Source organism: Rousettus aegyptiacus, unplaced genomic scaffold (assembly GCF_014176215.1).
Source record: "Rousettus aegyptiacus isolate mRouAeg1 unplaced genomic scaffold, mRouAeg1.p scaffold_m13_p_5, whole genome shotgun sequence".
In the NCBI taxonomy this organism is placed as follows: domain Eukaryota; kingdom Metazoa; phylum Chordata; class Mammalia; order Chiroptera; family Pteropodidae; genus Rousettus; species Rousettus aegyptiacus.
Genome location: NW_023416308.1, coordinates 37,236,187 through 37,262,980, shown reverse-complemented (window position 1 = coordinate 37,262,980; position 26,794 = coordinate 37,236,187). Strand labels below are relative to the sequence as shown.

General features: G+C 43.3%; 1 protein-coding gene across 21 annotated transcripts in view; it reads right to left on the bottom strand.

Annotated features, from left to right (window-relative positions):
• GRIK4 (glutamate ionotropic receptor kainate type subunit 4) overlaps positions 1-26,794 on the bottom strand; it is a 444,032-nt gene that overhangs the window by 147,851 nt on the left and 269,387 nt on the right. For all 21 annotated transcript variants that reach the window (XR_004951076.1, XM_036221747.1, XM_036221742.1 and 18 more), the window contains 3 exons: positions 25,908-26,072; positions 14,313-14,410; positions 9,715-9,880 (listed from right to left, as the gene is read on the bottom strand). Coding sequence is in view for 20 of the 21 variants with exons in the window: in XM_036221742.1 (XP_036077635.1) it covers positions 9,715-9,880; positions 14,313-14,410; positions 25,908-26,072 (429 nt within the window). In the remaining variant the exon portion in view is untranslated. The remainder of the gene's footprint in view (positions 1-9,714; positions 9,881-14,312; positions 14,411-25,907; positions 26,073-26,794) is intronic.

Sequence of the window (26,794 nt, the reverse complement as noted above, 5' to 3'; positions counted from 1 at the left end):
TGAAAATTGAAAATAGTAACAGGGGTCAGCTCACAGAGCTGTGGTGAGGATTAAATCAGGGCATACATGAAGTACTTAGGCCTGAGCCTTGCACATGGTAAACTCTTATAAATGCTACATCTTGTTTTGTAACTGCCTTCATTTCCATTGCAAAGGTAGGGGAGCATTTCCCTCAAGATCACAAAGCCCGGAAAACAGATCTAGCAAAACCCTTTGAATTCCTCAGAGCATAGTGGCTACATTAAGACAAGGTATTATTATGATTATAAAAGAACAGACTTTGAACTATACTCCAGCAGGCAATAATGTGGGCCTAAAACAAAGCAGGAAAACTGGGACTGAGAGCTAAGGACTCCCCTCCTCCTTGCTGCTATTTGCTCCCTTGGACACTGGTGGAAGGAAGGGTTTCAGAATGATGTCACTGAGACAAAAGAATCTTAATTCTGCTTTGTCTCTTGAAAAGGCAGACCAGCAGAAGGGTATGTGGGTGGGGGAGATGGAAGGGTCTCCTGGGAATATAGTAGTCTCAAGTCCAATGGAAAGAGACAGGCATTTGCTCCCAAAAGCAAGGACAATAGTAACATTTGTTAAATCTTTACTGTGTTCCAGGTAACAGGCTAAACATTTTACATGGTTCATCTCATTTAAGTCCTTACAATAATCCTGTAAAGCATCATAATCCCACAGCACAGAGAACATGAGGCATGGAGATGAGTAACTCTCCCAGACATGGGCTCTACACACTGTGGATGGTGAGGGAAAGTTTGGCTTTCTAACCAGCAAAGGTCCCTGTGCTCTGGTTTCTAGGCTAGCTAAAGAGATATTAAATGCAGTATTTTGAATATGACCCACAGACTTCTTCCTGCTTAGGCTACTGACCCTCCTGAACCCTGAAGATCAAAACATAAGAGAAAGAGGGGGATATGAAGAGTATTGTATTACCTCCCTCTTTTCGTAAAGATGTGATAATGCCTTGCCTGGTCACACGGAGACTCAGCTGAGATCAGAATTTCCATTTTCTCATCTTCATACAACCCTCTTTCCATGAGACCAGGCGTCTCTTCAGATAAAACACGTTACAGGCAGCAGGCATAGAACCCAGAGAGGCCCGAGGCATCATTTTCTCTGGGTTTAGGGAGGAAAGCCTAAACTGGGGGTTGTTTTTGTTTTGTTTTGTTTTGTTTTGTTTTAACAAGGAGAAGGTAGCAGAGTGGAGCCCAAGGGCCTTGCATGATGGAGACAGGAGCTCTGAGAAGGTAGTGCCAACATCTACCCTCCAGTCAAGAGGTTTGAGGAGCATTCCAGGGAGCCAGTGACTGTGGGGGTAGGATTGGAGGAAACTTTGGGAGGGCCTGTTATTTACAAAGCGGCTTCAGAAATAGCCCAGTTGTGCAAGCCATAGCATCAGTTTTGCCTTTTCCTCCATCCCCAACAGGGCCTCGACACTGGCTTGAAGATCCACTGCCCCTTGCAGCCCCTCTCCACTTGTTTCCATCAAGAGTGGCACTGATGCTGCACCGGGGCACTTCCTGCCAACACCCGATGCAGATCTGGATTCAAAATCTGGGGTCAGCCCCCAGGGGCTGTATGACCTTGAGAAGTCATCTAACCTCTTTGAGTCTCCATCTTCATCTGTAAAATGGGTACAACAGGCCAGAACTCAATGAGATCCTACGTGAAAGCACACTGGGAACTGGAATATACAGTGTCAATGTTACTTCCCTCATATTTATGCATCCCCTCTAGAGCTCAAACAACAGGCATGACTCAGTGAGGCAGAATAAAGAGGGATGACTACAGTCAGTCCAGCCAACACTCATTGTACACATCCTTACTGCCAGGTACTGGGTCAACAAGATGCCAGCAGAGAACATGGATCAGATACAGATCCTGGTCTCCAGGAGCTTAGAGTCAAGGGACTTGCATCTATTTAAGTCTATAGAAAAGTTCAAACCATGTCTCTATTTTCTTTGATGGCCTAAATAATCTGGTTTTCTATGGGGCAGCCACATTTTGTACTGTATATAAAATGGAGAGAATATTCATCAAACTAAAGTAAAGAAGAGGAATTAAAAACGTTAATCAAGTCACATTCAGAGACTGTGATATGCAGATCAGCCCCACAGCCAGGATAGGAAAACACCTGCAGAAGGAAGGAAGACTTCTGCTGGGATTGCTAACAGGCACCAAGATTCATTCCCTGTGGCTAAAACCACGGGGAACCTATGGATTAAAGGCTGGGAACTGCTGGCAGGCCTTTCACTCTACATAGTCTTACCTTTTCAGTGCTATACTCTTCCCCTTCTTCACTGCATGTCCATATGAAAGGAAATGGGAACTAAAGAATGACATATAAAAGGAATTCCCCGAACACTCAGCCCCCATCTATCTCTCTCTCACTGTCTTTCAATGTCTCACTTGACTCCTCTCAGTGTCCCTCTCAGCACCTTTACTCTAACTCTATTGTCTCTCTCTGAGTCCCTTTTACTGTCCCTCTCTCTGCCTCTGTGAGGACGACACTCTGTCTGTGGAGCGTCATCCCTTTTCTAATAAACTTTCCTTTTGCCTCTAACTTTGGCATGTATGTTGAAATCTTAGCACACTTTCTGCCAAAGGACCCTCATCTTCTCTTGGTGCAGGGTTAGGTCTCCCCTGACTCAGGGAGATTTGCCCTGTCCTGCATCAAAGCTTTCTTCATTGTTGATGTGAAAAGTACAATCCCCACCTGGACAAAGGTCTGAGCCCAAAAGACATAACAAGGAGCCAAATCTTCCTAAGGAAGCCACACAGAAGGAGCTCCCAGAGTCTCAGCTCTCTCCTTGGCTCAAGGAATAATCTGCTTGGGCATGTTATGGCAGAGGGAGCACTGCAACTGGAGGGGTGAGTAAAGGTAGGTGGCAGCGGGGTTATCCCATGGGTTCTGGCATGTAGCAGAGAGACTCTTTGGAACCCGGTTGGGAAAGAGGCTAAATCCCCTGGGATCCTTCAGTCTGAGCAATGAAATTCAGTGAGATGAGACAAGAAAGCCTGGGGAATGATAGTAGAATTATGACAGTACAGAGATGCCTGGCTAAGGTGGCCCAGGAACTCTTCACACTGTTTAAAATCAGCTGATGCACTGAGCTCCTGGGGAAAAGCCCCCTAGATGCCAAATAAACTGGAGATCCTGCTCCAATCAATCCCCAGCATGGCCGTACTGCTTCCCTTTTAAAAAGAAGTGTCATTATCCGCTCATCTCATCCAGCACACTGTGTGCTGAGATGCAAGGTGAAGACAGGGGAGGGGGGAAGGGCAGTGAGTCTGGGAAGGTCCACATCCCCCACCGAGGATCTCCTATCAATTACCCTTCTCCCCAGCCCACACCACACCTGAGGAGCACAATGTCTGGCAGTGATCCGCAGCTCCAGTGCTGCTGGGTAGTTAGTGTGGGCAATTCTCTACCCTCTGCATCTCAGTGTCCTCATCTGAAAATGAGGAAAATAACTACCTTTCAGGGTTAGTAAGAGGATGTCAAGTAAGCAGAACAGTGTCTGTCACCTAGAAGGTGCTTCACAAATCTGGTTTCCATTCACCCCGTTCCCCCACATTTTCACATCATAAACATTCTTCACTCCATCTCCCAACTCTTAAAATATTTATTATCCAATCTATGTGAAATATGCATATATGTATACATATTAACACACACACACACACACACACAAAACATTAAGTATTTCACCGTGTTGGGTAGCAATCCCATTCAAACTTCTCTGCACATCCTCAATGTGAGGCATGGTGCACAGTGCTTCCTGGTGGACTGAACTAGAGACTGTGGAGGGCAAGAAAATGACTCTACATCCTAACAGTTCAAGGGAGCAGCAGTGCCAGGTGGGGAACAAATATATTATCTGAAGGGCAGCTGAAAGAATGGGATGCCTGGCTTGGGAAGAGTGGGAAGGGCTGTCATGAAACAGACTTGCTCTTGGCAGCCTCAAGAACTACACCCAGAAACAATGAATGGAGGAAGTCACGGGGAGACAGATTTAGCTCAGTGTAAAGAAGAACCTCTGTTCAATATATCTAAAATGTAACGGGCTTCATCATGAGGTGATGATTTCCCCAACACTGGCGGTAGTCAAAGAATGACTGAATCCCCTCTTAAGGACAGCTGTCCAGGGGTAAATCAGTGGATGAAAAGTTGAACTGAAGAATGTTGACATCTTTCCAGCACACAGATTCTCTAATTCTATGAATCAGAAGAGGATACTTTTTTTTTTTTAGCATTATTGTTCTAGGCAATGAAGGAAATTTGCAGGAAAGTGTAGTTTTGTTACATTAAGAATATTAGGAATTTGTCTATGCAATTTGACATTTTCCAATTGTCATTTTCCTCATCTCTATCTGTTTAATGAAACTATGGGATTTGCCAAAGCCAGCTGCCACCAGAGGGGTTAAAAGCTGCTCTCTTCCCAGCTTCCCCTCCACCTCCACCACAACCCTCCTGTCCTGCAAGACCCCTGGCCCAGTAGAAGGTCTAGGCATAGTCCACAGCTGCAAGGAACCTAGGAAACTATTAGTCTCACTCAAGATGCAACAGGATGGATGGATGAAAGGCTCAGCAAGCCAGCTGTTCTGGGAAGAAGGAAGGAGACTTGCTTTTGAAAATGGATGGCAGGGGGCCAAGAGGATAGGAGGAGGATGGAAAGGCTGTGAAAAGCACACCATGGTTTGGACTGGGCCATAGAACAAGAACACAAATACGTAATTGAAGGGTCTTCAGGGGACACAGAGAACCCCTGTACCAAATAAGAATACACACCTATTCCAAATGGTATCCCTTCCTCTCTGCTGGTTCATTCCCTTGGCTGCAGGCTTTGGTTCTGTAAAATGCTAGTATTCCCATCTTTTGGGAAGCAGCTGACATACTGCTAACCTCAGAGGACTGTGGTGAGGGTTTAGTGAGGGAACAAGAGTTCACCAGTGTGTAGAGTGCCCCTCTGCCTACAAGGCATGCATGCCCCAGAGTGTATGGTTTTCAGATCTGTTCCACGAAACAGATGCTGACCGAAAGAAAGGGTTGAGGGTCCAAAGTGTTGCCAGTGGGGAAGGGGTACAAAATAAGTTCAAATGCTTGAACAACATATTTCACTTGCTTCTTGGTTTTGTCCCATCCTGTACCTTGGCCCCATAACAAGCAGGGAGAGCCAGACCACAGGGGCCAGAGAAGGAGACAGAGATGGGGTGAGGGAGCAGGCTGAGGCTTCGTGCTCAAAGGAAGACAATCTGTGCTTTGCTTGGCCATCAAGGCTGTCACCTTCTCTTATGGCAAAAATGGCCATGAGAAGAACATGGCCTCTGCACTCACATAGGTCTCCTAAATTAAAGGTGTTTATTTCCAGCTTGAACTTCAGCTACTGGGGTCTGGCTGGTGTCCCTGCCCAGAGAACTGCCTTTAGTGTGTCTTAAGCTCCTTCAAATATAATTGACTTAACCCCCACAAGTACCCTAGGAGGCAGGTATTATCACTATTATACCCATATTATATTATGTATATTAAATTATACCTATATGGGTAGACATCAAAGCACTGAGGTAGGAGAGAGATAGTGACTGAGACCATAGAGCTAGAAAACTTGGGAGGCCAGGATCCAAATCCTGATTTCAAGTTAAGGCCTCTGATTCACCACTTGAATTGGCATGGTTAAGCCTCAGTCCTCCCATAAAATAGGAAAAGATGGTCCCTTGCATCTATCTCTTCCACAGTGTTCAGAGAGACAGGAAGAGGTGCTGAGAAGAATCATATAACCTTGAAAATGAACTTAATCTCTCTTTTCATATAATGAGAATGTTTATAGAGTCCATCTTAAATGGTTATTCTGAGGTTTAAATGAGGTAATTTAGAATCCTTCGTAGAGTGTTTGGCACATAATAACTACTCAATAAATGTTAATTTTGTCTAATATCACTATGAGCAAAAGGCCTCCTACAGTACCTCCTGGGGACAACATGGAGAAGGCACATACTGCCCCAATTACTCTCACCTAGGCACTGGATATTATTCCCTATGCTCCCAACCTCCACACCCTTCGGGTACAAACAGGGTTGCAAAAAAAAGAAGAGTAACTCAATGTGTATTATGTTCTGGGTCCAGATACCTTCTACTCAATTACCCTGCAAGGCATTATTGTCCCCACTTTACAAAGGAGCTAAAGCTCAAAGAGGTAGAGTGACCTGTTGAATACCACCCAACTCATGAGCAGTGGAGCAACACTAGAGATGGTTCTCTTTTTACTGCACCATTCTGCATTTCTCTTCATCTGCACTTCCTCCCCTGAAAATCAGAGTCTGCTCCTCTCCAACAACATGGACCAAGATTAGTGAACACAAGCATGGTATAAGGACAGAGCCAAACTCTGATCACTCTGCTCTAGGCCTTGAATTGGCCTTGTTCAAAGAGATTCAAAGAAGGAAGGAAAGGAATCTCCTGTGTACCACTTATTCCCTAGGTATGGACACTGTGTTATGCTTTGTGTGTGTTACCCTATTTAACTCCCTCAGCCATTCTGGGAGGAAGATAAAATTGTCCCATCTAGAAACCATTGGTTACCATTTTTTAGATGACACTGCATGAAACTAGAGAGTGCCTCAGTCACTTCCCTGAGATCATCACACAGGTAGTAAATAACTGGCAGAAGGTGTAGGGGCACAGGACATATAGCCACAAAAAGGATATTAAAATACTTAGAAACATCGAAGCAAACATAAAGTAAAGATGATTTAAACTATGCACAAAGGTGCTAGGAATAGATACACCGTATTATACTTGTGACCCCAAGGAATTAAAGGCTCTGGGTCCATCCTGAAGAGTTTCAAAAGGGGGCTCCATGGCAGGGGTGGGCGATCACACCAAAGGGGTCTTAGGAGCTGTAGTGGGAACTCCCAACTCTCCTTGGACAACCCCAAACAGCAAACTCCCCTGGGCTCTGTGGGGATAACCAGGACAGCCATGCCCAGGTTCCTCACCACATCTATCTCCCCCTAGCCTTATGAAAACTAGGCACTTGCAGGTGTTCTTATATGTTTCCTATTAAATAAGAATAATGTAATCTATAATACAACTCTACTTGTTTCCAAACTAGCTTATTAAAAAATTAATTTGGGGAAAAAGGAGAGTAAGTGATATGATTCCCCACGGAATGATCTCCATCATGCCTAATTTTGACTACTGGAAAACAGAATTAAATTCCTGTTCCTAATTTGACTTGCAGTGTCTCTCATCCCTGAATTAATAAGGAAGATAGAAGGGTGTCTCCTCCCAAGCTCTGAGCTGAATTTTCCTTCAGTCCCTCATTTCTTAATCCTTTGATTATATTTTCATCCTTTTTGTCCTTGAACTTCTCTACCCCACCTTCCTTCCCTGGGCCCTAGTGGGTGGGGTAAGCCATTTAGCAGCCTCAGTGGATGAGCTCTCCAAGTAGAGGCGGCGATTCCTGGTTTGATGAGTCCCACTTGAGCTGTGGGCTGGCCTCTCTGGTTCTTGGGCAGGCTCCTCCTTTCCAGGACTGTGTCTCTGCTTAGCCATCCCTCACACTCTGTTTAAGGGAGCAAAGGACACATTGCTCCAGAGAGATCTCTGTCCTTCAAAGGATACTGTACCTGCCAGGCAGGGCCTGCCTTAAGCCACTGCTCTAAGACTACTTGTGAAGACCAGGAGGGTGGGAGAAGTTGTAGAGGAGGAAGGCCTGGCTCAGAGTCAAAGGCCCCGAGTTAGTCTTAACTCTGCTATGTACCAGCTGTGTGACCTTAGGCAAGTCCCTTAATAGATCCAAGACTGGCTCTAAAATGACTGGGGAGAAGGAGGCAAAATGGCAAAACATAAGTGAGAGTGCTTTACAATATGTAAAGAATCTTGAATGTCAAGGAATATCATAATTCTAATGGAAAGAGCCCTGGGCTAGGAGGCAACAGAATCTAGTGCATTGCAGATGTTTAATAAATATCTGAGCAATTTACTTCCCAAAGCCCGGGAAGAGCTGACACAGAGGAAATGGAGCTCAGAGTAATAGCAAGAGGGACTGTGGCTAAATACAAAAAAGAATTTTTTATCAGTTGCTGAGATACTGTACCCAGTACTGAGGAAGACTGCAGGAGAATCTTGGCCTGAAGATATCTGCAGCCTGTCCTTTGTCTCCCAACATTCTCAGTGTGTGCATGGGATACACCAGTTCAGTCCTGCCTATATGGGTTGTGACAGAAATTTCCAGGGGAGAATCCTTCATTCTGTTGAATTATTTAACAGTGCGATGATCCTGCATGAAGAAGGCTACCTGCAATGTTTCCCAACCACGTTCCGTCAAATACTAGCATTCTACGGGCTCTCAGATCAACAACCTTTTGGGCTAATGGTCAAACCTATCTGGAAGATGAATAGGTAAAATGGTCATTTTGGCAATAGGACAATTCAGTGTCCATGCTACTGAGCCCTGTGAATCTCCACAAGGGGGAAACAGAACAAAGTGTTATCTAACAATTCGCTCTTATTTGGGCGGGGGGGGGCACACAAAATTCTTGTTCATAAAACAGTTATCATCAAAACAGTGCTGTCCAATAAAACTTTCTGCAATAATGGAAATGGTCTATATCTGTGCTGTCCACATGTGGCAATTGAGTACTTGAAATGTGGCTGGTGAGACTGTGAAACTAGATTTTAAATTTTATTTTACTTTAAAATGGGGAATTCCAACAAGTAGTTAGGACTCGGTTACTTTTGTTTCTCTTGTAGCCCAGAGAAATCATCACCCTGTGTTGAGTAAATGAATGAATGCACATGTGGAGTCCACAGGTGCAAAGGCATGGCAAAAAAGGCTGTTCTGACCCTTGACAGGAAGGGGGCATTTGTTTATAGATGCTGTCAGGATTCCAGGGTAGAGGAAGTATGCAGAGCAGTTTTGAGCAGCCGTTGAAAGAAGCCCTGAAGGAAACGGCACACCTCTGCCAGTGCAGCCCACCTAGATTTGCAGGGTAAGACCTGTATAGGTAAACTGCAGAAGACACAGATGCCTGGGGCTCTGGCACTGGCCCTCAGTGACAGGCAGTGGCCAACACCTGCCTGACCACATGTAGAAGTGCAGCTATCACTAGGAACACACGGATGCACAGGTTTTCTGGAAAGTGCCTACTTAAATTAGCTTTATCTCATAAGCACTAAATTTATGTCACAAATTGTCTGAGAGTCAGAGAAACACATGTCCAAAATGTGCATTTGTAAGAAAATACTTTATCGGACTCGACCTTGGATCTTGTTCCATCAGCAAAACCTGCTCTCGAGACGAAGCTCTTCAACCCATCAAATGGAAATGCATCCAATCTTATATTTCCCCCTCTCTCTCTTTGTTACTCCTTAACAATGAGGCTGAAAATGTGGGGATTGAGTTTGCAGATGCAAAAAGGCTTGGAGGTTGGCCAATCTCCTTGTAACCCAGTTCTCTCTGTTCCGCCCATGTCTAGGAAATTCTGCTGGACTTCTCGCTCTCTCACACATGCATGTATGTGTGCATACACACAGATAAACAGCCAAGCATATATAGGAATGACAGAACCCTTTGGCTATCTTTCCCATAATCTGAGAGAGTCCCCTTCTTCCTGGCATATTTCCAGCCAGAGGCACATCAGTCGAGTTGAAATCAACAAGCCCAGACTGTCTGGGGGTGGTGCCAGCTCCCAGAAACTTACATTCTGCTTTGGCACAAATGAGACAGGCAGTGGTGCAGTTGAAGAAGTTCAGGATCCCAGCTACAGCCACGCTGATATCTGTGTTGCTAGGGTGGAGGTTCAGGGTTGTGAATCTCTGGAACTGGAACTTGACAAACTCCTCTGGGGCCACTTTGAAATGAGGGACCTGGAAAGAGGAGCAAAAATAAACAGCAGGGAGGATCCAGAATGAGTGAAGAAGGAAAGAAAGAAGGAAGGAAGGAAGGAAGGAAGGAAGGAAGGAAGGAAGGAAGGAAGGAGGTACGAAGAGATGGCAGGACCACTCGATAAGAATGCGAGATCTCTCTCGCTCTCTCCCTCGCTCTCACTCTCCCCTCCCTCCCTCCCTCCCTCACTCCCTCCCCAACCCTAAAGAAAGAGAAAGAAAGAAAGAAAGAAAGGTGTGAAGCAAGGCTGTGGAGGGTGAATTCTTTTATGTAAGACTTTTGCCACCCTCTGGTGGGAAATGGAGCTTACAGTACTCAGGGCACCTACTCCATAGGAGAGAAGACAAGATGACATCCCTGACAATGCTTAAGACAGGAAGACCTTCAGACTGTGTAAATGTACTGTGGAACTTAAAACCGGGGTCTGTGGCCCTGAGAAAGTAAAAGAATAGGTCTTTATTCTCAGAGGAACTGCCCATTTCATTGACATCATAATCCTTAAAATATTTTATTTGTAGTTAATAAATCAGAGCAGAGATAGCAGAAAGAGAAAAATATTGCCTTGGTACTAAGAGAGAAAGCCATCAGCCCAGTCTAGTCAATAGGTGAATAAATGAGCTCCCAGCAAACTTCCTAGGTGAAAACCTGTGATGGGTTCCTCCTTAAATACATATATGAGAAGGAAGCCTCACGGGCTGAAAAGAAAAAATACCTAGATAGCTTCTGAATGGAGCCAGGTAAATAAATACCTGATTAGGCTCCATTAGGACAGTGTCGGCTTCCCTATGTGTCTATTATTGACCTTTCCAGAAGGGTACTGCCCCTGCCTTCTGCTTCTCTTCTCCTGGGAATTGATATTAACAGGCTGTGATGGTTGCTTTATCGGCTGCTTAGGCTACTGGGTAGGTAATAAGAAAGTTAAAATGTAATGAGCTGACATCTACCTTGATTTTATTCTTTCTTCTTCATCCCTCGTACCTAGAGCCAGGAGAGCTGAAGGCCATTTTGTGTCTCGGAGTTGGGGCTGAAACCTCAACCTTCATCCTCCCTTAGGACCAGTGCCAAATTGCAGCAAACATAAATTTAGATTGATGTTAAAGCAAGTAAGATTGAAGGTAGACCGAAGGAAAAACTTTCTGATGGTTAGTTGTTTGGCTCCTAGAATGCATTGTTCAAAAATGACTGTAGAAATTTTCTTTGCCTAAACTGGCCTAGAGTCTGGGAAATACTGACATGGTCTCTGTAGGAGTCTACTATCTCATTGTTTTAAGCTTTTGAGAGAAGTTATTAGCCGTAAACTGGGGAGCTCCTCTGAGATAGAATGAGGGGAGGGTAAAGATTTGGCAGAAACTAGGGAGATCTCTGAATTCAACTAGGGTTAGCCCTTCAACCATAGAAAGGGGCTACTGATATCTCCAATAGGGACTGCAAAGTATAGACTTGGGGAGAGTCTACAAGAAACAAATACAACTTGAAAGGATAAAAAGATCACAAAGGAGCATGATGGAGGAGAAAGCTGGGCAGGGGCAGGGTGGCCAGGTTGGCTGGCTTACACATTTGAGCATCTCTTACAGATTTGACCAAGGGCCTCCCTGCACAGACATCCAATCTACAGGGTTCCATTAACAGCTAACTCACCCCATCCTTTAGAATGTAACTTTAGAGATACCCTTGAATCCATGGATCCTAGAGATGGATTGGGAAAAAGACTCAGGAAAGTGAAGAACAAATGGTTTTTAGACTTGGGTTTGCATCCAAGTTCTGCTGTGTGATTTGGGGCAAACTGCTGGACCTATCTGAGCTTCATTAAAATAGTGATAATAAATAGGTGCTTCTTGGAGCTTAGGAAGGATAAAATGAGATCTTGTGTGTGAAGGGTGAAATAGCTCAGTACCTAACATTTAGTAAGTGTTCAGGCAATGCCTTTTCACCTTCTCTTCCCCCTTTCTCCCAAAATGTAGGAGCTCCCAAAAAAACTCTTGGAGGCATATGTGCAGGGGCTGAGGGCTGAGGGGCCTCCCCAAGACAGGAAATTGGTGAGAAATATCCAGCATAGCCTGCCATTCTGAAGGCTACTGGGCAAGCAGCCAGCTGCTCTGATGGGCCAGGCAGGGATGCTCCAGGCCAATCATGGTGATTTTCTCCCTAGGAGAAAGATCAATCCATTATTGATTTGCAATTGCAAATGCATCCTAGGAAGTCATTATGGAGGTATGTTGAAGAAGGAGAGGTAAGGAGAGGTGAGCAGAATGGAGGAGAGGGCAGCATGGCAGAAAGTGGCCAGCCACAGGACTATGAAGACATTAGCACCACTTACAGGAATGAACTCCTTGGTGAGAACTCCATTTCTTTTCCCTGGAGCTGAGGGAAATCAGTGTAAGGCAGTTAGTTCAGCCTCATAAAATATTAAAAGAAATATGGAACCTGAAGAGACAGGAAAAGGTTACTCTGAAAGAAACATGACTAGATGAAGAAGGGGTAACTATCTGGCCATTCTCTGGGCAGCGCAACCTATCTGGCTGGTTAACAGCTCAGGGACCATCTGGGGTGGTAGGATGAGGAAGATGGTTGCAAATCGGTCTCCACCTCTGGCCTGAAATGTCAAACAGGGGTCAGGGATGTATTAAATAAGATAAAATATCCACTGAACCTCCTGAGGTGCCATTCTGGAGTGGGGGTTGGAGGAATGACTGTAAAGCACAGTGAGGAAAATACAAAGGGGAGGAAGGAGAAAGGAGAAAAGAAAGTCAAGAGCACAAAAGAGAAAATAGGGAGTTGAAGTCTTGGCAGCCTCACTTGGTAAAGATCACAGCTATTGCTGTGATCTTTAATAACAACCAGCCACAGGTGTAATCTGTTACTTGGAGCATGACAAGAAAGATTTAAATAAAACATGAGATCGAACTTCCTGGAGCCAAGGCCTGTTAGATGCTAGAGGAGACTACAGTGAGAGAGAAGCTCCTTTATTTTGGCCTGGCCTGGCTTAAGAGTCAACTTTCAGGACATCTGAGAGGATGGAGGAAGAGGATTTGTCTGCATGGACCTGGCCTATGGCAAGAAGGTTCCAGGGCTTAGACTATAGGGCAGTTCCTGGCACTGGGAGAGCAAGACCAACCATGGGACTGCAACTAGGACTACACGGCACTTTAATGTATGGGTAACAATTCCGAGAGTGGGCTAATGAAATAGGGAAAATAAACATTCTGTCCAAAGCCTCAGGGATTCATCTAGCCCTCTGATCATAAAAGAAGTCATGGCATCAAAGAGAGTATGTTTCAGAGGGCCTAGATTAGGTAGAGGCCTATATGCTACTTTGCTGCCTCTACAAGGGTAGCTGGCTAATGACATGTCTGTCCTGCAGTGGGTGTCCTTTCCTATTTGTAAGAACAAGATCCTCCCAAGGCTTTACAAGCTTCTGGAAGGCTGAGTCTCCAGGACCCTACGGGTATAAAATTAATCTTTCTATCTCATGTCTCTCTGCCTTGCTCCTCTCCAGCTTCTGGCCTCATGCTCGTCGCTACTAGGCTAGGCATCTTCCTAAAAGACCTGGCTAGAAGGCCCTTGAAGGCAGAAAGAGGATAAGGGGTCACTTTGTTGCTGTATCCAGGGGATATACTTGAAGGAGAAGGAGTGAATGAATTCAGGAAACACTAAGAAAGATTCTTGCAAGAGACAGAATCTCTGAACTTTCTAATTTGTTTTCTCTAGAGGAAAACAAAAGACAGAGTTGATGAAATAGAGAGCTAGCTATTAGTCAGAAACTCAACTTGACCATCTTTATCTCCCATGTAACTACAACTCGAGGATGTGGACTCAACACTTTGAAATCAGAGAGATCCCAGCAAGAGGTGGGCACCCAAGGAAGAATTTAACATTTGGAGAGGTAAATACTGGATTTGGTGAATGAGGAAAAAAGTAAAAAAAAAAAAATCTCTTTTCTAGAGAACTTATAAAGCAGAGGTTTTTGAAACTTTATTTTACCAATCAAGTTTAATGACGCCTTCCTCCAAAAGGCCTTCCTCAGAATACCAATATCTAAACAGATAACCATGGAGCTGGTCACGTGGAGTTTAGACTTCTGTGCTTGGCTTCCCCTAGACCACCACTGACCCCAGTCTTTCCCTCTGCCCATCAAGACCACGCTCCCTACCACCCCCACAGGATCCTATGACTCAAAGGAGCACAGCTTGAAAATCCTATTGTGAAATCTCTCCTCTGAGTCCCCTCCATCCAAACAATCTTGAAAAAGTACATGTCCAGGAAAGGACCGCTTCTTTGATTTGTGTTAATGTTCTTGTTATTAGTGGCATCAACCAGGATTTAATGGGCTCTTCCAGCCCTCAAGAATCCATGACACCTTTAGGCAAAGGCTTCCAGCCTGCAGATAGTCCCCCAACCTGCCCCAGAACTCACCTCCTTCTCCCCACAGATATTGCTGATAATGGAGCTGGAGGCCGGGCTGGAGGATGGTCCCAGGACAGCGACTACCCCCTTGGGGAGGATCTGACACACTGCAGCCAGCAGCAGGGGCAGAGCATGGAGAGCAGGAAAAGAAACAAGGCACTCATCAGGTGGGGTGTGGGATAGCTGCTCTGCTTGGGCTTCAGCCTCCGAGTCCTCCAACTACACTCACTGCCACTCACTTTCCACCCACCTCTGCCCCCGTCCCCTCTCCCACACTTTGAAACCCAGTGGCTCCCCTCCTCTAGACTACTGTGTTCCAGGACAGTTTTATTGGAGTTTATGAATGGTATTAAATGAGTTTATAACGACATATGGCCATAACCAATGGGGTGTATAAGTTGTCTGGGCTATCCTCGAAGGACACAAGCAAATGGAGGAGACATGAAGATTCCATCCTGCAGTGTTGGGAGCCCAGGCATGGCTGCTACAGGAGTTGAGGGCCCAACTCTAAGAAAGGCTACCCAACATGCAATCTGTTAGTCCCCCAAAATATAAATAGGGTCTGGGGAGGAAGAGAGACAGACAAGCAGAGAGATGAAGAGAAGTGAGAGACGAAAGTAGACATAGCTGAAGTTAAAGGGAGCAGGATAGCAGAAGAAGAAAGAGAAAATGAAAGGCAGAGATAGAGAGAGGCAGAAAGGGGTCTCACATCTCAAGGCCACCCTCCATTCACCTTGTCCTGAGCCTGGCACACTTACTTCCCTGAGTGCGTCAGGTGCTTTCTTGACCAACCAATAGGATGCATGACCTTATGCCTCCCCAAGGGGTAGGTGCCTTTTCCATCTCTACTGTAGACACTCATTCACCTGTCAAGGAGTACCTCAAGCGCTGTCTTCTCTTATGACCTTTCTGGATTCCCTCCCCAGGGCTTCCAAGGCCTTTGTTTGTGCCTCTGTATTAATGTGTCTATTTCATTTTGCTGTTAGGTTTCTTTCTCCCCTCATTAGATTTCAAACCCTTTAAGGACAGGAACTGAGCCATATTGTTTCCAAATTCCCACTTTTAATTTCCTCAGTGTCCATCACAATGTTTTTTTAGCACTAGTAGATTCCTAGTTCATATTCACTGAGTGAATGAGTAGATGGATGGGACATGTAAATCAGAAGAGAAGGAGAGAACCTAAGATTTTAAAATGGTATAAACTGAGAAAGGAAATACAGGAGATAAAGGAGAAAATAAACAGAGAATATGAGATAATTCTCAGGACACACATTGTAAATCAGAACAAGGGAGCCAACCCTCAGAATACGCACTGAGGTTTCCCGTTACACTACAAGATATCCTTCTTTGCAAAACTCAGAGCTTGATTCTGCACACATTTTCCTTCAACTCACATCAAAGTCAGGCAGAGCCATTTCCCAAGCCAGTAAACTGAGGTTAAGGGAGCAAGCCCTTGTTGAGTCAGCTGCGAAGCCACACCTGCAATCTGGATGCTATTTCTCCTAGACTAGAGTCCTAACCATCAGCCACATAGCCAAGCAATGACCATAATAGGGCACAGGTGTAGCACCAGGGTTCAATTCCCAGCATTGAACTTCACTATGTGAAGGACAGATCTTCAGGGTCTTCTCTCAGCCTACAGCTCAGACAAGGATTCTGCAACATCACAGATCTCAGCTAACCAAGGGGCTGGTGACAATGGTGCCTGAGGGAGACACATCAGTACTAAGTGATAGAACAATCCCTAGTGGAACGACCAGGCTTTACATATAAAGAATGTTCTTCAATGTTCAAGATATTTCCATGTAAGTTATCTCATGTCATCTCAGCCAACTTAACTCTCATGCTTGCTAGATGCTCTAAGTTCATCAGCTATCAAATTTCTAGAGCAGCCAAAGGGGTTGGGTCTTAGTTCCTGATCTTACCAATTAGGAAATAGCATCCTAGAGATGTTCAGTGATTCTCCCAAAGTCATATGCCTAGTAAAGTTCAGAGCCAGCACTGGAGTTCAAGTCTGTTGACCCTATCCAGTGTCTATTCTGCAATCTCACAGCCACCTACTTTGTCTGTCCTACTCCTTGCAGCCATTTCTCCCATCTCTTCTTGACCTCTTACAGTTGTGGTCCCCACCCCATCTCATTCTAGTGAATTTTCTCTCCCAAGGTCACCAATGACCTCTCTTTATGCAGTATTTGATGATGATGACTGCATTGTTCTTTATAATTTCACAATACCTTTCAATCCTAATTCTCATTTACTTCTCTGATCACTCCTTTTCACTTTCTTTACTAGCTCCTCTTCCTTTTCCTGCCTGCTAAATTTAGATTTTATCTATGTCTACTCTCCCTGGGCAATCTCTCCCTTGCCTGTGGCCTCCACTCCTATCTCTGGACAAGTGACCCTATACTCTGACCTGAGTTGCAAAATGAAGTTCCAATCAACACCTGTCAGATGTCACCACAGAGACTTCCCTCTGGTATTGCTCACTCAATAAATATGTCTACAGCAGAGAGACAGAAAGCACGATCATTAAGAGCATGGACTTTGAGGCAAGACTGTCTGAGTTTGAGTCTTGGCTTTGTCACTTACTGGATGTGAGAACATGAGCAAGTTACTGAGCCTCTCTGGACCAGTATGCTTCCTTAACTCTAGAAACAGAATACTAATAGCACCTCTCTTATGATGTTGCTGTGAGAATTAAAGTGAGTTAGTTCATATAAAATGCTTAGAATGGTACTGACATGCAATGTAACTCTTATTATTATGCCCACTATATCATATTTGCTATATACTTTCCATACATAATCTGACTTGATCTTCATACTTCTAGGAAGAAGATTCATTATTATCCCCATTTTACAGATTGGGAAACTGAGGTTCATAAAATTTCAGTAACTTGTTCAATATTATATAAATAATATGGTGGAGCTAGGCTTGAACTTGGAGATCCATTTGGCACCAAAGGCCAAGTTCTCAACCACTGTACTTCACTCCCCTTAGCTCCGCAAGCTCAAAACGAGTCACCCTTGACTCTTCCTCACCTTCCCTCACTGAATTTATTCATTTGCTATACCAATGAGGGGCCAGGTCTTGACTTTTTTGCCCTGCTGTCCTCTCCTTCAAATTCCCACTGTCGCTGTTCCAGGTTAGCCCCTTTTACTGCCTATCTCCTTAAGGGTCTCTGTCTCAAGGATTCTTCATTTCCAATCTCTTCTCCAAACTATGAGACACATTATAATCTTAAAGTATAAATTCGTGTGCTCTGGCAGGGCAGAAAGCTTGTCATATTTATCTTTGCATCCTCCATACCTAAGGCAGGGCCTGGCTCGGAGTTATATGCTCAATTGATAGTTATTGAACCACAATGAAGTCTGCTCAACACCTTCCATGTAAATTGAAAATAAACTAAATGTCTAGTCATAAGGGGATAGTTATCTAAAGTGTAGGTAATATGTATATATATATATATATATATATATATATATATAGAGAGAGAGAGAGAGAGAGAGAGAGAGAGAGAGAGAGAGAGAGAGAGAGAGTATTATTTAGGCATTTAAAATGCTTAAAAACAGTTTATAATAGGATTGCCATATGTGCCCTGCATTCTGTCCCTCACTTGCTGCTAATGTCCTGCTTTACTTCTCACCTGCCCTGCTGCTGCTCTGCAAAAATGCTTTGATTACATGAAGTCCTTCACCAGATTAGGCCAGTGTCCAGGGCACTGGCTCCTCATCTCACTTGAGCTTATGTCAAAGATGTAAAAGTTGGTGTAGATACCTGAGCCTTAATGTTGCAAGATGCAGACCTTTTAGCCAATGTTTCAGCCATTAATTATGGGGCCAAAGGGAAGAACAGTGATTATTGAAAAGAGTTGGGGGTTCTGAAGTAACAAAAGATGACGTGACCCCTGCAAAGTTCATTGACTTAAAAGATATATATATATATAAAAATATCGGCACTAAACTTGTTCAGGATGTTGCCACTAATACAAATAAAGAGGCTAGGGGTAGCATCACAACTGCTACTGTACTGGCATGCTTTGAAAAGGCTTTGAGATTAGCAAAGGTGCTGCTCCAGTGGAAATCAGGGGACATGTGATGTTCGCTGTTGATGCTATAATTGCTGAACTTAAGAAGCAGTCTAAACTTGTGATAACCCCTTAGGAAATTGCTCAGTTTACTATGATTTCTGCAAATGGAGACAAAGAAATTGGCAACATCATTTCTGATGCAATGAAGAAGTTTGGAAGCAAGGGTGCCATCACAGTAAAGAATAGAAAAACACTAAAATTAAATTAGAAATTATTGAAAGCATGAAGTTTGATTAAGATTATATTTCTCCATACTTTATTAATATAACTAAAGTTTAGAAATATGAATTCCAAGAAGCCTATGTTCTACTTTGTGAAAAGAAAATTGCTAGTGTCCAATTCAGTGTACCTGCTCTTGAAATTGCTACTGCTCATCATAAGCCCTTAGTCATCCTTGCTAAAGATGTTAATAGAGAAGTTCTCATTTTGAATAAGCTAAAAGTTGGTCTTCCAGCTGTAGCAGACAAAGTTCCAGATTTTGGTGACAGTAGAAAGAACCAGCTGAAAGACATAGCAATTGCTACTGATGGTGAAGTGTTTAGAAAATAAACATTGACTCTAAATCTTGAATGTATTCAGTCTCAGACTTAGGAAAAGTTGGAGAGGTCATTGTGACCTATGATGATGCCATGCTCTTGAAAAGAAAAGGTGACAAGGCTCAAATCAAAAAACATATTCAAGAAACCACCGAGCAGTTAGAAAACACAACTCATGAATATAAAAAAGAAAAACTAAATGAACATCTGGTAAAACTCTCAGATGGAGTAACTGATAAAAGTTTGTGGAACAAGTGATATTGAAGTGAATGAAAAGAAGGACAGGGTAAGAAATACCCTCAAAGCTACACAAGCTTCTTTTGAAGGAGGCATCATCTGGGAGGAGGTTGTGCCCTGCTATGGTGTATCCCAGCCTTGGACTAATTAATGCCAGCTAATGAAGGTCAAAAATTGGTATAAAAATTATTAAGAAAACACTCAAAATTCCTGCAATGGCCATTTCTAAGAATGCAGGTGTTGAGGGACTGTTGATAGTTGAGCAATACACAAAATTCCTCAGAAGATGGTTTTGATGCTATATTTGGAGATTTTGTGTATATAGTGGGAAAAGGAAGCATTGATACAACTAGGGTTATAAGAAATGTTTTACTGAATGCTGCTGGAGTGGCATATCTATTGTTTAAAGCAGAAGTTGTAGTCACAGAAAATCCTAATAAGAGAAAGACCCTGAAATGGGTAGACTGGGAAGTGGCATGTTCTAATTCCTAGAATCATGCTTTATCATTATTAATGAGAACTGCCTGAGGAAGCTCTCATGGCAATGCTCCTCACCTATAACCTCAGAGAAGTCAGTTGAAAAAAGACTGAAGACTGGCTGATGTTTAAGGAGATCATTATAACCGTTAGATACTGGTTTCAGCTGAGAATATATAATGGTTTACTGTTGTCATTGTCCATGCCTACTGGTACTTTATTTTGCATTTTTGAATAAAAAGACATTCCTGATAACTAAGTGTAAGAGGCATGTACCAATGTACTGCTTTCAACTTAAATACTGAGGCATTTTTACTACTTTGTTGTTAAAATCAGGACATTAGTGCTTGTCGTCATCTGAAGAGAAGTTGAGAAATAGCCTTTCTGTGAAAAGTAATAATAATGGTGTACAAAGGAAAGTAATATCCAATTATGTGACAACTTTTGCATAATAAAAATTTTGTTCAAATTTTTAGAAAGTATTAAAATATTTATTTAACAAAATTAAGAGGAAGCAGGATATGAAATTATGAAGGCAAATATGGAAAATAGTTATGCACTGAAAAATGATTGGAAGACATTATAAAAGCCCACATTAGTTGAACTGACTTTTCATATAACATTACAGTGCTATAGGTATCTTGAAATATAATTTATATTTATTATATTACTTCAAAACTACACTAATAGTAAGACCTGATACTAGGCTTGGCTATTTAATATATTAATAAAGAAGCATATAATTTGATATATCACTATTAAAATATTTTAGCTGCATTTCCATATTACTCTCTTCTCTGGTCATCTTATCTTTTATTCATTTAAAAACACATTTCTGAGAAGGAGGCCATTAGCACCCCCCAAAACTGCCATGATCTAGGCCTGTTCTTGTCCTTCTGCCTGGCGTACTCCTACTGATCTTCTAGTCCCCAGCTCAGATCTTGCCCCTAGGCAAGAAGACGCTTCTCAGTTCCTCTATTCACATCACACTGTGGCTCAGTCACCTCTGTGCTAGAGCTATCTAAGAGATGGTCAGCTTCCTTTCTCTCTGAATTCCTGGCTAGCTTCTTCTCCAAGCTGGTTCATTATGTTAGGTTTCCTAAAAAATAAATTCTTATAGAATATATTCCCAACACCCGAATCCAAAAAGCTCTAAAACTGGATGGTTTTAATCTGTCATTTGGTGGCAAAATCTGATCTACAAAGACAACTGTGAAGCAATTTATAATATGTGAATATCTGAATATAAGCATGAACTTATTTGAGTATTGGCTTTTGCCTTAAGTCCCACCAGAGATGTTAGTTAATGTATGTACATGCACCACATGACTGTTCCAAAAAATAGGAAGTTCAGGGTTCTATAAACATCTGGCCTCCAGGGTTTGGTGAACCTGTGCCTTCTGTTCTAAATGTCCAGGTTCCTCTCCCTCACTGGATCAGAAACTCTTTGAGAGCAGGGGTCACACCTATTTAGTCCTGGCAAAAAGAATTGCTCAGTAGATGCTCACCTGAATTGAAGTGATCCAAAATGAGTCCAGTGAAACTGAATTATAATTTCCACAGCAGCCATGGCCTGGGGATTTCCTAATATCTGGGAATTGCACTTTCATCCCCTATGAAGGATGCCCCACTCAGTAGAAATGGAAATCATTTATAAAGGACCTCTGGGACCCTGATTCTCACTTTCTGTGAGAGCTCTGAGTAGTTTGTGTGAGGTATGAGAGGAGAGGAAGATGTATTTTATTTACCTCTGCCTTCCAGGGAGCAGGGGAGAAATCAGGAGATAAGAGTGACATTGCCATGGCAACAAAGTTTCCCAGCCAGTAGAGGAGTTGAAAGGCAACTGTCAGAGCAGCTGCTAGAATAAAAGACCACAATGGGGTATTATAAGAAGGGGAACTTCTTTCTCTCAAGATGTCAGCTCTGGCCTTCATTCCAAGTCTCCATAGAAACCCGGGCTGGACAGAAGAGACTCATGGGAACTTACTCCTTCTCTGAGTCTTCATAGGGAGGAAGAAGGTCCAGAGAGGTTAATCATAGGTACCATTGATTTCAGGCCCTGTAGGAAAAAGGTAGCTCCCTGGGTGAAAACAAGGAAGCCTAACCTCCTCATTCTCAGCAGGCCACTAAATGAGTCACTCAGCTGCAATCTGAGCCCCTGTGGTAAACAAACATCAAGAGCTGACATTTATATGGAGCAGAAGGGCTGGGAAAACTCGGAGTCCTTCTCATCAAAACATTTTATGCTGCTGAGGCTGGAAAGGTTCTCTCTTTGTGCCTGGTTATGCGGCACTCTGAGCACCAAGTGAAGCCTTGACTGTCCCGGAGCAAGGAAAACAATGGCCTGAATGGTGAAGAACCATCTTTCCCTGTACTCAAGTCTGCAGGAAGGCATTTCATTCTCAACTATCCGTGAGTGGACAATGGCCTGAATGAATTGGCCTTGCTGGCCTCTGAGCCAATAAGGGAATATGTGAGAGTGGTAATGACATGTTGCTTCACCATCACATCCTAGGACATGACCAACAGCATATCATTCAAAGCTCTGAATCTGGTTCCAAACCAGTCTACCACCAGTAATATCATTTATGGAGGTGGGAGGTGGGGCGTGCTTTCCATGTACAGGCACCGGGCTGGGCTGAGAGACAGGAATCCTTACATTCACCCCATGAGGGAGGGGTTACTATATTAATTGTACTACCATTACTAATAATAGATAACATCTATTGAGAGCTCATCCTACTGTCAGGCACACTCTAAGACTTTTAAGTGCATCATCTCATAATGAGAACTCTCATTATTCCCATTTTACAGATGAGAAATCTGAGGCACAGACTGGCAGAGCCAGGATTAGAATCCTGGTGAATCTGACTTCAGCACCTGAGTTCTGACTGTTATTTTATACCACTTTCCCATCCTGGCCCTCACCTATGCCCCCAATGAAACTTCCTGTTTTAGCCTAGGATCTCTTTCATCCTGAAGCAGAGTCCCTAGTCACAGGGTGACAGGTATGAGGTTGGAGATGTTGTTCAGGGCTCCAGAGCCACTAAAATAGTTTTAAGGTAACAATGCAAATTATCTCTGGGCCACCAGATCAGGGAAGAAGCCCATGACATCAGGTAGTAGATGGTTTTGGATGGCCCACCATAACTTCCAAATGCTCAAATCTGTCAGATGTATCAAGCTCAGAAATTGGAAAGAGAAGGGGAATGTCCAATTACAAAGATGCTCCATGAGGCATACTGACATTAAGACAGGCCATTGAGAGGAGCCCAGGAGATAAAAGGTGCTGCCAGGTAAGGACGACTGAACTTTGAAACATGAGAGAGGAGGAGATGATGGTAGGAAATGGGAGGGAGCTTGCTCCAAGGTGAAAGAGAGAGAATAAAGCCAACAACAAAATCCATAGCTGCCACATACTGAATCCTGTTATGAGCATGGTGCTAAGTACCTCACTTATACTGTCTCATGTCATATTCCTAATGACTCTAGGAAGTGATATTACCATCCACAGTCATAGAGCTAGTAAATAGTAGAACCAAGATTTAAGCCAGGTCAGTCTGATTCTAAAATCCATGCTCCCACTCTTTATACCACGCAGTTTCCCCAAAGCAGAGATCATAGAGCTGTAGTTCCTTCTTCATCCAGCCATCCTGTCTCCCTTCTATCTCCTGTCCCAACACTGCTACTGAAGTCCAGTCCCTGCCCCACCAGCTTCAGCTAATTATACTAATCCACAAGCCCCCTCTCCCTTACTTTGGGAGAGAAAGAATGGTGTCTAAAATCCATTGTAGGGGAGCGGCTCTAGCTTCAGATGAAAGCCCTTTGGGATAAAAAGATCCAGAAGGCCTCTTTTCTAACAAATGTTAATTGTGTCTTAAATGCATTGAGATATCAAAACTTAACCAAGGGCCACTTGCTGATAATATATTTGGTGTCTAACAGGGCATTAGAAACATGTCCCAAAGCTCTGCAATATGAAATAAAGATACCAGTTTCCTTTATTCCTCTGATTCATCTGGCTTAATATTTGAGATGTATTGACTACTGAGCTAGGGTGCATGGATCATCAAAGAGAATATTTACATCTACTAATGACCCCCATCAGTAATGGACAATCTGTGCTCTCTGCTCTGCCAGGGAAGCCTGGAAGATTAAAAAAAAAAAAAGGAGGAGCTGATTTTTCAAAGTATAGACTACAGAGCTATTTAGAAATCCAGAGCCTTGTCTGAGACCTGCTCTCCTGGTCAAATACTAGCCTGTAAGGAAATTCACAAGAAGTCATTGCTGATATTTCTGATTTCATTCGGAAAATCTTTAGAAACTTAAAATTTCCTTTCATTGTACTAAAATTTAACCTCTGTGATAACTAGGATTTCTATCTGTTCCCTGCTGAATCTCCATTGCCTAGAAGAAGCATAGAGATCCTTGCTAAATTTTATTGGCTGACCAAGTGAATAAATGAATGAGTATTTCAGGTACCTATTCCGTCAAGCCCTCTTCTGGAGGAGGAATCTGTGTTCATAGATCCTACTGGCTTCAACAGCCCTGTTTTATATGGTAAGCACCCACCCTCAGTCTCTAGGGGTTGATACCTTCTCCAAGGATAGTTATTAAACCCTGGCCAATACCTGTGACTTGTGAGACCAGCTAGAGCAAGATGAGCTGGACCAATCGGTTTTTCTGCCTTGGAAATTTAAATCAAGAGGCTCCGAGGGAAGCTGCCACTGAAGAGACTACAAGTTATCTGAGGTCAGGGACTATGTCTGTTTTGTTTTCTGCATTGTTCCCAAACATGATATCTTGAAATATGCTCCACAAAAGTTTCTTGAATAAATAAACAAAGGGTAAATCAGACCACCATGGCCATTATGGGTCATATGTATGAATGATGAATAAACCAAACTAGCAGAGAGAGAAGAAATGGATCAAATACCATGAGAGCATTAAAGAAACTGTGAGATAGAGAGAGGGTCACTGCCTTCCTCCTTTCCCACCCTCTCTGGATATCCTACCTAATATGCTTGGGCCAGAAGGAAAATGTTTCCTCTCTTGCAATATTAATAGTCCAGATTAGAACATTGCTGGATCCATAAGTAGAAGACCAGATGTCTGACATATATACTTGAGCAAGTTGTTCTTTTGTTTTGTTTTGCTTGTTTTTGCTGTTGAGTGTTGTTAAAGGTTGAAACAGGAGAGAAAGTGAGGAGATGGGCACTCCAAAATCTTAAAGAATAAATGCTATCATCTCTCTGGGCTGAGAGGTGCCTTCCCTTCCCTCTAAACTAGGACTGTTCATTTCCAGCTTAGCTATGAGCCCACTAACTTGGAAGCAACTCCTGTAAAATCATCAAAGTAATACTAGCAACACACCAGAGAATTCCAGGGGAGGTGTAGTGGATTGAACACTGGACTTGCAGGGTCCAGAACTCTCTTAGCCATTGACTAGCTCTGTGGTTGGTCAAGTTATCCAATGTCTTTTAGACTTAGTTTCTTTTGTAAAGTGGGGATAAAAACTCTTAACTCTAATTTTTGGGAGGGGAAATGGTAGAGGGTACCAGGGGTAGCACTGAATTCTAATGTGGATCCACCTCAGGAGTCCTGTAAGAACTAAAAGCAGTCTCCAGAGCATAGTAGGGGCTCTGTATGTGTGACTCTATTGACCTGCTATGTCTGGTTGTAAAGTACTGCAACTCAAAGGAGATTTTCCTGTATTTTAAGTTGCTTAAATGTCACAACTTGCAAATTTTGTAGAGTAGATCCTATATTCCCATTTTAAATATGGAGAAACTGAGTTTAAATAGGATGTGATTTGTCTGAGGTTAATCACAGAGTGAGCGGCCAAGTCCATCCTAAGACCCTGTTTCTTCCCACAATGCTGTCCTCAGCATAAAAAAGCAAGACAAGCAATCAGATTTACAATGACTAAGCTACCCCTTGGCTGGCCATATCTCTCATAATTACACACAAGTTTTCATTTAATGATTTGTGTCCAGGAGGATGAAAGAATCTACATGAGGAAATGAGTGAATGGGTAAGTAAATAAATGAATGAGTATCCTGTCTTTATTCTATTCTTCCAATGATTCACAGCAAAACCTGAGAATCTCATCCAGGCTAAGCTCTGTAGGACCTCCTAGTGTGCAGTTCTCTCCCTCCCTTAGGAATGTCTATATCACAGTCCTGGTGATGGGTGCAGCTCACACCACTAGCCTCTTCTCTGACAGCAAGAAAAGAAGAGGGCAGCCCTGCCCATTCTACGTACTGGTTTCTGCAGTCTCATACTCGCTGTCTCTGAGAAGCTCAAAGATGTCGACTTCAACTTTGGCCTTGCCCAGCCTCTCAGGAGTGCGGTTGATGCGGTTCTTGGCCAGGGTGATGGAGAGCCGCTCCCCTCTGCTGCATTCCATGGGGTCATCCAAGATGGCAGCTGTGGGCAAGCAACCACATGGAGATAGTTGGTACCCTCTACCATTACCCCTTTCCTTCTCCAATTTCCCAATACTGCCACCTTCCTCTTCCAGGTAGCTCCTTCACCCCCTTCCACCCAGCACTCCTCGGAACTGTCCTTGAAGCAAGTTCCCTACATCCCAAGAGTCTTGGTTTGCAGCCAGGGGTAGCAGTGAATTCTAATGTGGATCCACCACAGGAGTCCTGTAATGTCATGGCAGGTCACTGGGGGTCTATCTGTATGGGGTCTCCAGGCCCGAGCATGGTGACACCCTTGGATATACATTACCATTCACACATGGGTACATAGGTTCCACACATAAGTAAAATTATATGGTATTTGTCTTTCTCTGTCTGACTTATTTCGTTGGGCATAATACCTTCTAGGTCCATCTACATTGTCACAAATGCTAAGATTTCATATTTTTTTTATGACTGAGTAATATTACATTGTATATATGTATCACATCTTTAGCCATTTGCCTATCAATGGACATTTAGTTTGTTCCATACCTTGACTATTGTAAATGATGCTACAATGAACACAGGGGTGTGTGTATCTTTTTAAATTAGTGTATTGGATTTCTTCAAGTAAATACCCAGAAGTAGAATTGCTGGGTCACATGGTAGTTCTATTTTTAATTTTTTGATGAACCTCTGTACTGTTTTCCATAGTGGTTGCACCAATTTACAATCCCAACA